Consider the following 13,490-nt stretch of genomic DNA (forward strand, 5'->3'; position numbering starts at 1 on the left):
AATAAAAAGTTAAGCTTACACTCCTTAGAGGCTTGTCTGATACTCAGGGAGTGCAGGGTGCATTGTACCCATTACATGTGTGGCCCATGGAGACCTGGGGACTGGAGGCCCAATTGGCAGCTCACAGCTCAGGCTTCCACTCACCAGCTGCCTCACCTTCAGCCTTAGTTTCTTATCTAAGAGATGGTGAATATTGATTGTCACTTGACAGGATTCCAGAATCATTACCCTCTGGGCATGTCTGTGAGCAAGGTTTTGGATCTGGTTGAGGTGGGAAAGCCCATTTTAACTCCTAACTGTGGGTGGTACCATTCCATGGGCTGGGGTCCTAGACCTAATAAAAAGGAACAAGTAAGTTGAACTGTTCATCTCTCTCTGCTTCCTGACTGTGGGTACAGTGTATCCGGCTGCCTGTGACTGTGGATACAGTGTATCCAGCTGCCTTAAACATCTGTGACTGTGGATACAGTGTATCCAGCTGCCTGCGACTGTGGATACAGTGTATCCAGCTGCCTGTGACTGTGGATACAGTGTATCCAGCTGCCTTAAACACCTGTGACTGTGGATACAGTGTATCCAGATGCCTGCGACTGTGGATACAGTGTATCCAGATGCCTGCGACTGTGGATACAGTGTATCCAGCTGCCTGTGACTGTGGATACAGTGTATCCAGCTGCCTTAAACACCTGTGACTGTGGATACAGTGTATCCAGATGCCTTAATTGTCTGTGACTGTAGGTACAGTGTGTCTAGCTGCCTTAAACACCTGTGACTGTGGATACAATGTGTCCAGCTGCCTTAAGTGTCTGTGACTGTGGATCCAGTGTTTCCAGCTGCCTTAAGTGACTGTGACTGTGGGTACAGTGTGTCCAGATGCCTTAAGTGTCTGTGACTGTAGGTACAGTGTGTCCAGCTGCCTTAAGTGCCTGTGGCCACACCTTCCCTGCCATCATAGTCTGTACCCTTGAATTGTAAGGCAAAATAGCCCTTCCTTCCTAAGTCTGCTTTCCCAAGAATATTGTCACAGCACTTTGTTTTTGTCAGGCTTTGGATGTAACAGTGTGGTGCTGATGGTGAGAAACAGCGGGTAGGGGCTTGTAGAGGAGAGGCCGTGGGTTAGCCACAGGCATCCTTGCTTCTAGCCCTGACTTTCCTTCTCTCTTGCTCTTTGTCGGCTCCCACTTCTTCACCTTAGCAAGCTTCTTCACATTAATAGTAATTGTCACCTATCAACCGAGCATGACACGTCAAGCCTCCTAGCCACGTACTTCTGCATGTTCTCAGTGACACACTCAGGGGTCCCAGCATGCAAGCTGTTCTTTTCCATCCAGTCTGTTCATCTTTTAACTCTGCAAAACCTGAGTGCTCTGACATGGTGCTTCAGAGCTCTCTCGTTGTCGGGGATGTAAGAATCTTCCTTTGCAAATACAGGAGTAACAGAAACACCCAAGTGACAGGCTGCTGGTGGCCCACAGACATTTCACTCTAAATCAGCCATGTTGTCATCTTCTGGGCTCTTCTGTCAAACTATCTTATAGCTCAGCAAACCTCAAAGTGTGATCCTATCTCACCTGGGAAGTGTTGAAGGCCAAAGTGATACTCAAAAGCCTCACTCAGACCTACTGAGCAAGGACGTTAGGGAGGGGCCCAGCAAGTGGAAGTCAGCCAGCCTTGGGGTAGCAGAGTGGATTGCCTTTCAGAACTACCAAATGCCAAGAAACACATTAATCAAGAAGACTAACTCTTTAGTTAGGATGAAATGTAAGAAGCCTACCGTGCTAGTGCATGCTTGTAATCCTAGATAGAACTCAGGAGGCAGAGGCAGGAGAATCTCAAGTTCCAGGTTAGCCTGGGCTACATAGTAAGATCGTGTTTCAGAAAAAAGTGAAGGACAATGTAAGACTTGAATGTTATTTTCCTGTTGAGTCTGTTTTTAGCATTTATTTAATGATTATATCCACATCCTTTCAAAGAGTGAGAAGGGGCTTTGGATATAACAGTTTGGATGCTGATAATAAATAACAGGTTCTGAAGAGTCACCTAGGATAGGGTACTGTGCCAGCTGACACCCAGCATTATGCCACGTCATTGTTATAAACCTGATGCATATTTATTATGTTCATTGTAAGGGCTTGTGGTGGTTTGAATAGAAATGGCCCACATAGGCTCATATATAGTTCCCAGTTGATAAACTGTTTGAAATGTTTAGGAGGTGTGGCCTTGCTGGAGTGGGTGTGGCCTTGTTGGAGTAGGTGTGTCACTAGAGTGGGCTTTGCAGTTTCAAAAGCCCATGCCAGGCCCAGTGTCTGTCTGTCTGTCTGTCTCCACCCCATCCCCCACTGCCTGTTGCCTGTGAATCAGTATATAAAGCTTCTAGCTACTGCTCCAGCACTATGCCTGTCCGCTCTCTGCCATGATAATCATGGACTAACTCTCTAAAACTCTAAGCAAGCCCTGAAATTAAATGCTTTCTTCTGTAAGTTGCCTTGGTCATGGTATCTCCTCACATTGGCAGAACAGGGATGAAGACAGGGCTCAAGAGAAGAGTTTGTTGTTGTTTAGGTTTTGATTTGTGTTTGGGGAACCATGTCATTAAGGCTTTGAGTTTCTTGCAAGGGCACTGTATCCAGGGAACTGCTGAGAAATAATCATTCCAGAATAGGGTTGAGTGGATGTGGTAGCAGGGCTGTCTCTGGGGCTTCTCCTCAATACTAAGCCAACTGTGTGAGCTACTGTCAGCAGATAACAGCCCAGCCAGGGAGTTCTGGGCCCCTCAGGGCTCTGCTGGCAGAAGAAGCAGGCACAGTGGCGTGGAGGGGAAACTGGCCACACACTAGCATCCGGAACTGATGTCAATCCTGGGGCTTTGGGGCCCAGTGGGTAGGCCAAAGGCCTTCTAACTAGTTCTTGACAGTGTCCACAGAGGAGAAGAGCACCTTTTTGTTTCTTTTCACCACACCTATCTTTACCTCTAATTCTGTAGAAGAAAAAAACCTTACCATTTCTTGGTTCTGAGTGTATCCAGTCTGTGGTTGGTTTGTCAGCACGTTAGTTCAGTCCATGTGCCTCATAAAATCAGCTCCATATTTACCCTTATCTCCACTAAGTAAGGGAGAGGAGACCCTGAGAAATCAATGACTCTTGGTCACATGGGCAGCAAAGGACAAAATGCAGCCCAATGGCTTGTCACATTCTAGGGGAACAGTAGCTCTTCTTCAACGAAGCAAAGAGATCCCCAGAAATGTTTCCTTTCTTTCCTGGGGGGCAAATCCTTCACACGCCTGCAGACTTCAGTCTCTATTCAGTTTCACTTACTTAAAACTGCCTTCTTAGTGGTATGTGATGAAGGCAACCTTGAGTTTGGACGTGGGTTTTAAGTGTGGCATTCTTTAGTTTTCCCAAAGAAGTAATGTCAATATAACGCCACCATCATGGGGTCATTTGGTGAACCTGGCTGAGTGTAAAGAAGGAATGTGTGGTCATAGTATTTTGATATGTTGTTTCCTTATAACTATTGCACCTGCATTTGAGAGTTTGGTTTTAATTATTTTGTTCATCTTTACAACTATGTGTTACCCAGTCTGGTTAATTTTCCTTAGAAAAATGGGATGGAATGAGAAGAGTTATTAGCTCTGCCTCTTGTGGTCAAAGTTTAAAACAAGATAATCATTCCACTTTTTAAAACATCCAATAAATTTTGCTAGGTCCCTGGTCAGCAGGCTGTGATGTCCTGCTGAGAACTTTGCTAAAACATAAATTTTAACCCAGCAAGGCTGACAGGATAGTGCATGACAAGGTTGTGAGTCCACACCGAGCTTCAAGGAGATGCCCATGCTAGTGGCCACCAGCTCCATCTGGAAAGCAGAGGGAGTTGCAGGACTGGATTTGAAGGAAGCCCCGCCTTGCTGGATTATACTTCTCTGCCAGACCTCTGGATGGAGTAATTGCTGAGGGCCAAGACCAGCCCCACCCAGAGCAGGGAAACCCTGGGGTTCCTTATGCAAGGTGCCCTGTCTTGTTGGAGTGGGGATCTGGGGCTGCTGGCTTCCTCACTAGCAGCTAGAACCTGAGCAGAATTGTGTACGGGCAGCTTCCACCTCCCCACAAGTGTGCCCTTTAAATCCCCTCTACCAGTCTGGCATTCCTAGGTGAGGCTATAACGAGATTCTAATTATTTCAGTATTGTTCTTCAGCTTGAGTTAGGAATCTAGTCCATCTTGGAGTGAAAACACACAATGTTTACCAGCTGAGTCACGCCCTGCAAACAGAAATTAGAAAAGTGTTCTCACAACCAGCTTACTGAAGGGCTTAACAATTGCTGTGTGCTGCTCAGTGGTGGGTTTTTAAAGGGAAACAATGTGGTTATCTTAGATTTCCTTCTCATTCTTTGCTTCATGGGGCTTCCTGTTGCTTCAGCTTTGAATTCAGCAAAAGACCTAATGCAATAAGAACACTGGGGCTTCTGCTGATCAGGCACCAACCCAAGGATGCTCTCTACACACAGGCTATGAGTTTGTTCGTTCCTTGGTTGAATTTGGATTTTTTTCTTTTAATTTGGAAATTTTTATATTCTTTTTTTTCTTTTGAACTTTCCAAAGAGAATGTGTATTTTTGCATTCATAATAAGAAAAATATCAAAAGCTATTCCTCAAATGGAAGAGCTTTAGAATCAGCTCTTACCAGACATGAGGGAGTCTCCCGTCAGTGTCTGCACCACCACAGCTGCCTTGCTCACCAGAAAATAGCTTTCCCATGGTGCTTCACGCTGATTGAGAAAGCGTCTTGAGCCTTTTGCCAGCTCATTGGTTCTTTTTATTTCTCTAAGCTGGATTAAAAGTGCTGATAATATGGTAAGAGTATCAACTATAAAGTCCACTGTTGAGCAGATGTTTCTGTGAGTTAGCTCTTCTGTAGTAATAAACCACACAGAGTTTAGCGAGTTAAAATAGCAAGCACCTGCTGGCTCACTGGGTAGACTCAGATGGGTCTGGCTTCTCAGCCAGGAGTCCCTGGGCATCTCTGGCCAACTGGGGACTGATAACCTCACTCACCTCTCTGGGGCTTGGCCCACCAAAGGTCTCTGTCATAGAGAGACCCAGCTTGGGTCCAAACACGTGGTGACAGGTAGAAGGGTCCCCAAAGCATCCAGTGAGGAGCCTGCAGGCTCAGGGCTCAGCCTCACTCTACTGCTCTCCATAGCCAGAGGCAGTGGCCAGGCCAGGCCAGTTTCTAGAGGTTTGAGGCCCAAATGCCACCTCTTTGTAGAGGGGCTGCCAAGTGTTGTGGCTGTTCAGCAGTTCTGCCTCTTGCTCATCTCACAGGCTTCTGAGGACGCAGTCTCTGGAATGGTTCTACAGCAATGTGAAGAGTCGCTTCAAGCGTTTTGGCAGCGCCAAGGTCCTGAAGAACCTGTACAGGAAACACCGTCTGGAGAGCGGCGCCTGCTTTGACATCCTAGGTACCCCACTGCCTGCTGCTCTGGGAAGTGTTGGTGGCTGGGAGTGAGAGGAGAAGGCTGAGCTTGGAGACCCTGTTCTTGGGGGTGCACAGTCTTTGTAGGGACAGAGAAACTTGTTTAAATAGCAGATTCTGGAGGGAGGGCATGTTGCAGGGAATGTCAAGTTTTAACTCAGGGTTTTGTTTTTATGTGTCCATGTCTATGTGAAGGCATATGAGTATGGGTGTGCAAGCACATGTGTGCATGTGTATGTGAAGGCCAGAGGTAGGCTTCTAATATCATTCCTTAAGAGTCATCTACCTTGTTTTTTGAGACAGGGTCTTTCATGGGCCAGGAACTCACCATGTAGGCCAGACTGGCTAGCCAGGAAGACCCAGAGACCCACTTGTTTCTGCCTCACTACCCTCTCCCCCAGCCCCTAATGTTGGGATTAAAGGCATGTGCCACCGTGCTCAGCTTTTCCTGCTAGAAATGGAACTCAAGTCCTCAGCAAACCCTTTACTAGGTCATCTCTCCAGCCCCAGCTCATGAGCTTTGAACATCCCTTCAGGACTAGACATGTTGAAATCTTAGAAGACCAATCTATTTCAGCAAACTGTTTTAATTATGGAGTCTTAGAAATCATTTGTGTGTGCATGCACCTATGTACATACATGTGCTAGGCCAGAGGAAGACATCACGTTCCCTGCTCTATCCCTCTCCTACTCCCTTGATACAGGATCTCTCACTGACCTGGAACTAGTCTGGTGGCCAGCAAGCCTGGTCCGTTCTCTTGTCTCCATTTCCCACAGCACTGGAGTCACAAGCATGTGGGGCCACACCCAGCTTCTTATATTGATCCTGGGGGTTTGAACTCAGGTTCTCATGCTATGCAGCAGTGTTCTGACCACTGAGCCACCTCCCCAGGCCCTAGAAACCATTCTTAGCCATCATCCTCTGGTAACAAAACATCAGGAAGTTGTTTCCACACCGAGATAATGCCAGGTCTATCTCCCAAGAGTGTACACAGTCACTCTTCATATTCTGGGTTCTGTTTACCAGACTCAGAATCCAGCATCCTAGGAAAGACACAAGAGTATTGGTGTCCTCCTGGGCAGTCCAAAGGGCAAACATCACCTTCATGTGTTTAGACAGGACAGCCAAGTTTCTGGGAACGAGAAATCCCACTCTTTGGTCCTCTGAAGATGACCAGAAGGATAGCGCAGTTGTCAAGCATGTAAACAGCATGCCTCCATAAGGAAGCTGTGTTTTTCTGCTGGAGTAGCTCTGTTCACCACTGCTGACACTGGTAAATGCTTTGTATCCATGAGAATCAGGGAAAGAAAAAAACCTTCATCCGTCTCATTTGCAGCTTTTTGCCATCATTATTTCACATTGTCGTGTTCTCAATAAAGTCTTTGGCTGTGTCTTATCTAAAAATATGCCTGCCACCTAGATAACGGGGAGGCAGGACGGAGACATTACACTTCAGAGTTGTCAGGGCCTTTTGTGGTCCCAGTTAGACCCTTCAGGCTTTGCAGGAAGGTGTGTTTAACTGAGAGAAGCAACAGCAGCTGTACAAGACCAAATACAGTGGCTAATCTTGCTTTTCCTCAGCTCGCGTTACATGGATGCCACGACCAGTACACAAGGGTGACAGTTAAACCATCAGTTCAGGGCAACTGTTCGGATGGCCGCTGTGGCCGCCACCTAAAGATGAGTGAGGAGCCACTGCACACAGCAGGCACCATCCATGTGCCTGTTTTTCTGGTAGGGAGGTCAAGGGCCAAAGAGGTTTGTGACCTGCTGAAGGTGACGACACAGGTAATGTGCAGGTCCACAGACTGGCCTCACATTCCTGTCTTTATCCCGCTTGCTCTGCCTTTCCCCAGCACTAGCTCAGAAGAGTATTTTTGTTGTTGGTGGTGGTGGTTTTTCGAGACAGGGTTTCTCTGTGTAGCTTTGCGCCTTTCCTGGAACTCGCTTTGGAGACCAGGCTGGTCTCGAACTCACAGAGATCCTCCTGGCTCTGCCTCCCGAGTGCTGGGATTAAAGGCGTGCGCCACCACCGCCTGGCTGCTCAGAGGAATCTTAGTCTAGCAGAGACTGCAGTTTCAGAATACACAAGCCTGGGCAACCTAGGAACTGTAGAAGCCTTTTAGCTAGAAGTTGGAAAGGCTGGAAAAGCTTCCCTCCCTCCCTTTCTCCCTCCCTCCCTCCCTCCCTTCCCCCTCCTTACTGTGTGTGTGTGTGTGTGTGTGTGTGTGTGTGTGTGTGTGTGTGTGTGTGTGTGTGTGTGTGTGTGTGTCTGTCTGTGTGTGTGTGTGTGTGTGTGTGTCTGTCTGTCTGTCTGTCTGTGTGTGTGTGTGTGTGTGTGTGTGTGTGTGTGTGTCTGTCTGTGTGTGTGTGTGTGTGTGTGTGTGTGTGTGTGTGTGTGTGTGTGTGTGTGTGTGTGTGTCTGTCTGTGTGTGTCTGTCTGTGTGTGTGTGTCTGTGTGTGTGTGTGTGTCTGTCTGTCTGTGTGTGTGTGTGTGTGTCTGTGTGTGTGTGTGTGTCTGTCTGTGTGTGTGTGTGTGTGTGTGTGTGTGTGTCTGTCTGTGTGTGTGTGTGTGTGTGTGTGTGTGTGTCTGTCTGTGTGTGTGTGTGTCTGTCTGTCTGTGTGTGTGTGTGTGTGTCTGTGTGTGTGTGTGTCTGTGTGTGTGTGCGCGCACACGTGCACAAGTGCTTGCACAAGTGTAGTGCTTACAGAGTCCATAAAGAAGGCATTGGATCCCTTGGAGCTGGAGTTACAGATGATTGTGAGCCTCCCGATGTGGGTGCTGGGAACTGAACTCAGGTCCTCTGGGAGAGCAGTAAAGCCTTTTTAGTCACGGAGCCATCTCTCCAGCCCCTTGGCAAAAACCTTTCTGTGTCATCCAGGGTGGAAGGTAAAAAGTCAGGCCACACGTGAAAGACCAAGAAAGGAAGAGGGGTCACTCACAATAAGCCCACTCTCGAATAACTGCACTTCCAGAATAACATTAACTCACTGATATGGGAGTGGGTTCTTCCAGTGCCATCAGGCTGAGGGTCAAAGTTCACTGTGAGTTTGGAAAGAAAATATATTCAAGCCATAACCGAAGATACTGGAAGGAAGTTATGGTAAAGTTGCACTAAAAACCATTGTGCAGAGAGAGAAACATCAGGTCAAAGACTGGATCATTGTAGCGTTTAGTGATCCCATCAAACTCATTCGCAAGGCAGGCTTCATCAGCATGGTTAATGCACGAGCTCCATGGTTCAAGGGCATCCTTGTTCATCATGACTTTTCATGGCTGTGTTCTTCTCTTCTCTAGGAGGAGGATTGTTTGAACCAAACCTGGAGAATGAAGAGGACATCTCAGGCAGTGGTTCTGCATTCTACAGGCAGTTGGAAGGTACAGTTGCTTGACTGACAGCTGCTGGGAAGGTGGAGTTCTGGAAAGCTGTTGGATCGAGTAGTGATCATACCCATGTTGTGATTGACCAGCGAGAGCTCTGGAACTGGAAGATAATAGTCAAGCCAGGAACATATGCTTCCTGTATGAGACTATTCCTATAATTTACTAATGTCTATATTTTATACCAACATCCTCATCCAAGAATGATAGCATGGCATCTAAAGCCTTTCTGGGACTTGGTAACCATCCCTGTCACCCATCCCCACTTGAATGCCTAGCCTGTTCACTATCTTGAAAAATACCTGAGTTCATGGACTCAGCCTGTCTACCAGGGCATCACTGGAAACCAGCCCGGAACCTAGTCCAGTGGGGTTACTTAGTCATGTGTGCTGAGAGTGTGTAGACCTGTTCTGTGAAAATGCAGTGGTGGGTGAAATATGACTAAATACAAATGTCACAGCAAAATCTAGGATTTTGTACTATTAATATATACTACTAATAAAACCATGCATCAGGGCTGGTGAGCTGGCTCAGCAGGCAATGATGCCCGCAGCCAAGCCTGAGGACCCGAGTCCGATCCTGGGATCACACGGTAGAAGAAAACTGACTCCCACAAATTGTCCTTTGACGCTACACATACACTATGGCACACAGAGAGCTACAGACACACAAACAAGACACACATGCACACGCTACAATTTTAAATGTCATACTTTTTAATATTTTAAAAATAACATTAGTCCTTTTTGCAGGATGATTACCCTGGAAAGGCCAGGGGGAAGATAGAGCACCCATCTCCAGGGGGCCCTGGGTGTGGCAACAACTTTACAAGTTTTCCTCATGGGTTCTTACTGAAACTAACAGGGAAGTGCATTCAGTCAGCCAGACCATGGTGTGCAGTCAGTCTGTCTGTTGTGACCGTCAGAGTGGACTTGTAGCACACATCCTGTACCTGAGTCACCTTGACCTTGACTGGGTCCAGGTTGTTTCAGAGAATTATATTTTCTGAATGCAATGGTCTGGCCACAGTGGTGCCTTTGGGAGTCTAAAGAGCTTGGGTGAGTGGTGGATGAGTGAGTAGATATGCTCACACTTTGTCTCATTTCACAAGTAACTTGCAGCATCTCACAGGAGATTAGCATGTATAATAACACAGGACTGGATTATAAATGGCATCAGGAGAATAAAATTAGAGGAAAAGAGACATGGGCATCCATCTCTTTCAGACCCATAATCCTATTGCTGACACAGCTTGGCTGAGGCAGTCAGTGATGGTACCATACAGGTCTATAACCCCAGCTGCTCCAGAGGCTGAGGCAGGAGGATTATGAGTTCAAGGCCAGCATGGCCAATACATCGAGACTCTGGAGAGGTGGGGGTGGGAGGAAGACACTGTTCCCACAAATAATACCATGTCCACTAAATGACTATCGCAGGCTCAGTTGGTGAAGTGCTCGCCACACAGTGTGAATTTCTGAGTTCAGTTTCCATCACCCACGTAAAAAGCTGAGTAGAGCAGCGTGCACTTGCTATCCTACTTCTGGAGAGGTGGAGACAGATGGATGCTGGTCCTCACTAGCTACCTGCTCCAGTTGAATCAATGAGTTCAGATGTAGTGAGAGGCTATATATATATATATATATATATATATAAAATGTGTATAGAAGACAGTTCTGGAAGTCAACTTCTGACCTCTTTGTATACACACACACACACACACACACACACACACACACACACTGCTGTGCTGTTTTAAAAAATCCTGTTGTCTCGCTCATTTCACTCTGCAAGGGCTTTCTCGGAAGTATTGGATGCCAATAGTAACCCTCTGCTGTCTCCCTGTGTAACCTGGTACAAATTACCTAGGCAGTGTGAGTGTCACAGATGCATCTGTGCAGTGTTACAGATGTGAAACTCTCAGCAGGGTTCCAGCATGTGCTCTGTTCTGTCTTGTTATTGACACTGGCCTATGGCCCAGTGTTTGCTTCAAGCCATGTTCACAACCCAGTGTCTTTGGGACATTTAATGATGTCTATGCATGTCATCACTCTAGTGTACAAAATGAAGATGAGAAGGTATCTGTCAGAGAATGTGGACAAGGAAACCTTACTTTCTGACAGGCCCCCAGAACCATCTTGGTTACCCAGCAGGATTCAGAAGGCAGAGAAGGGAGGGGGAGACTCAAAGAACTGTGTGGCATGGGATGCGGGTGATGGTAGAGGCAATGGTGAGGTGGATGAGGAGGACAGTGGGCTCATGTTCTATCCTGAGCAGCTCAGTTGTGTCCTGGAACCCCAGGACCATAAGCAAAAAAGTAACCTATGGGGCAACTGTGACCTGTTCTGTGTTCTGTCTCTTCCTAGGACACAGCATGATGGATACCTTGGCTGTCGCCCTACGAGTGGCAGAAGAAGCCATTGAGGAAGCTATTTCCAAAGCAGAATCCCATGGGGACAGCCTGGTAGGACCTCCTTCCTGTGGTGGGGGGTAGCAAGGAAGAGCATCCTGGCTGTCAAGAGCAAGTGCCGATGGCCAGGGGCCCACGTCACTGTAGCCTTGAGTAAGGCTGTGTGGCCTCCCTCCTTACTGTTGCCAGAAAGTGACCCCACGTTCCCTCCATCTCTTCCTTCCACAGGACAAACAGAATGAGGCCAGCTACCTGCGGGACCACAAGGAAGAGCTGACTGAGGAACTGGCTTCCACCATCCTGCAGAGGGTAAGGGCAATTCAAACGGCCACAGTGTCCAGGCCCAGGGCTGGAGAGCAAACCCATGAAATGGACACATTTGCTAACGCCATGCCCAGAGTTAAGAGAGCAGAAGGAAGCTGTGGAGTCCATCCTGGCTGCTGCCCTTGCCCTGCTCACATCTACTTGGCCAAAGCAGCAAGTCCCTTGGCAGAACTCAAGGCCAAAGACTGGGGGAGGGTATATTCCCATGCACGGGAAGACCTATAGAGACACCTGAGAAGGGCTGTCGGTAAGGTATATTGAAAAACTTCAGCCTTGAATTTTAGTCACAGAGACCCAAGCCCCATTCGCACAGCAAGGACATACCTCACTCCTGAGGATGCCCAGAGGTCTCATCCAATCATGGGTCAAAGGACAGTGATAGGTCTACATGCAGCACTTTTTCAGCTGGAGAGTTGTGAGTTAAGCAAACAAATGATCTCCCCTTGAGCCCAATGTAGAGTGTTAGAAGACAGGCAATAGAGGCTACCCTGCAGGGGGACAGAAGGGACTTCAGGCCATCACTGTCCTCCTGCAGGGGGATCGGGGAGAGTCCAGGCCATCACTGTCCTCCTGCAGGGGGATGGAAGAGAGTCCAGGCCATCACTGTCCTCCTGCAGGGGGATGGAGGAGAGTCCAGGCCATCACTCTCCTCCTGCAGCAATCCTGAAAGCCAGTAAGCAAACACAGCTTATCTCGCCCTAGAAGTGGGATAGTGCCTTGGTTGTCCACATGTGTGTCTCAGTAGGCACCTTCATTCCATGTTGCCCTTCCCCTTTTTACTCTGCAGTCTGAAAGTCCACTGAGGGCTGGGAGACTATTCACTTCAGTAAACTGCTCACTACACACACTGAGTGGCTTGTGCATTTCATCCCATGGATGCATGTGGATCCCTGGGGTTCACTCGTCAGCCAGCCTAGGCCAGTAGTCAGAATCCAGGTTCAATATGAGACCCTGTCTGGGAAAAAAGAGAGAGAGAGAGAGAGAGAGAGAGAGAGAGAGAGAGAGAGAGACTGATGAGGCCACCCAAGGTTGACTTCTGACCTCCACACACATGTGCACACATGTGTGCACACACAGACACATAAATACCCACTGAAGAATTCCATCTTGGTGGCTTGGTCACTTTCTCAGCTGTCCCAGCTGTAGAAGTTGGGGGCCCAGAGGAATCTGCACCAATGGGTCCACCAAATACACATGTCTGTGCCAGCACAGCAGAGGGCAGAAAGGGACCTGGGCATCTGCCACTCCTTGAGCCTTCCAGATGCCTCCTCAAGACAAGACCCATAGCCAAAGGTACCAGGTCCTGTGTGCTGTGCAGATTTAGCTGATACACAAATGTCTCTGTACCTGCATTTTCACTGGAGAGAAGCATATGTGCCTCTGAGAATTAATCTGTAGTCCCCAGCACGGAGTCTAATGTGGAGTGACAGCCACTTACACAGAGAAGCCATCGTAATCAGCCGTCAATGGCCATGGGCTCCTTATCTAAAGGTTCAGTCAACCAAGGATCCATATGTGGGAAAAGCGATTCCAAAAGGTTCCAAAGAGGGCAGCTTGAACTTGCTGTATTGAGCAGTAAGCTGAGTCCACATGGACAAAAAGCACACGAGCTTAACTGCTGTGGTCTTCCACCATCTCCAAAGCCTTAGTCCCCCCCCCACACACACACCCCTATCATTTGAGTGGCACCAGCTTGGTTCCACAGTTACACCCATGATGGCTACATCTTTACTTAACATGTAGACTTTTTTCTCATTATTGTTACCCAGTGACTATTTTAATAACCCATCTATCACATCAGGTACTGTAAGTGATTTGAAGATCGCCTTCTGTATACGGGGAGATGTATAGTTCCTCTAAGCAAACACTATACCATGTTATGTCCACCTCAGGCATCATTCCTC

At 47.8% G+C, this 13,490-nt stretch overlaps 1 protein-coding gene across 3 annotated transcripts in view; it reads left to right on the plus strand.

The window, feature by feature from the left end:
* Positions 1-13,490, plus strand: part of LOC118586922 (myosin VIIA and Rab interacting protein) — a 153,239-nt gene that overhangs the window by 87,684 nt on the left and 52,065 nt on the right. For all 3 annotated transcript variants that reach the window (XM_036192365.1, XM_036192366.1, XM_036192367.1), the window contains 4 exons: positions 5,322-5,458; positions 8,772-8,852; positions 11,219-11,316; positions 11,491-11,571. In XM_036192365.1, coding sequence (XP_036048258.1) covers positions 5,322-5,458; positions 8,772-8,852; positions 11,219-11,316; positions 11,491-11,571 — 397 coding nt within the window. The remainder of the gene's footprint in view (positions 1-5,321; positions 5,459-8,771; positions 8,853-11,218; positions 11,317-11,490; positions 11,572-13,490) is intronic.

The sequence above is a fragment of the Onychomys torridus genome, chromosome 7 (assembly GCF_903995425.1).
Source record: "Onychomys torridus chromosome 7, mOncTor1.1, whole genome shotgun sequence".
In the NCBI taxonomy this organism is placed as follows: Eukaryota; Metazoa; Chordata; class Mammalia; order Rodentia; family Cricetidae; genus Onychomys; species Onychomys torridus.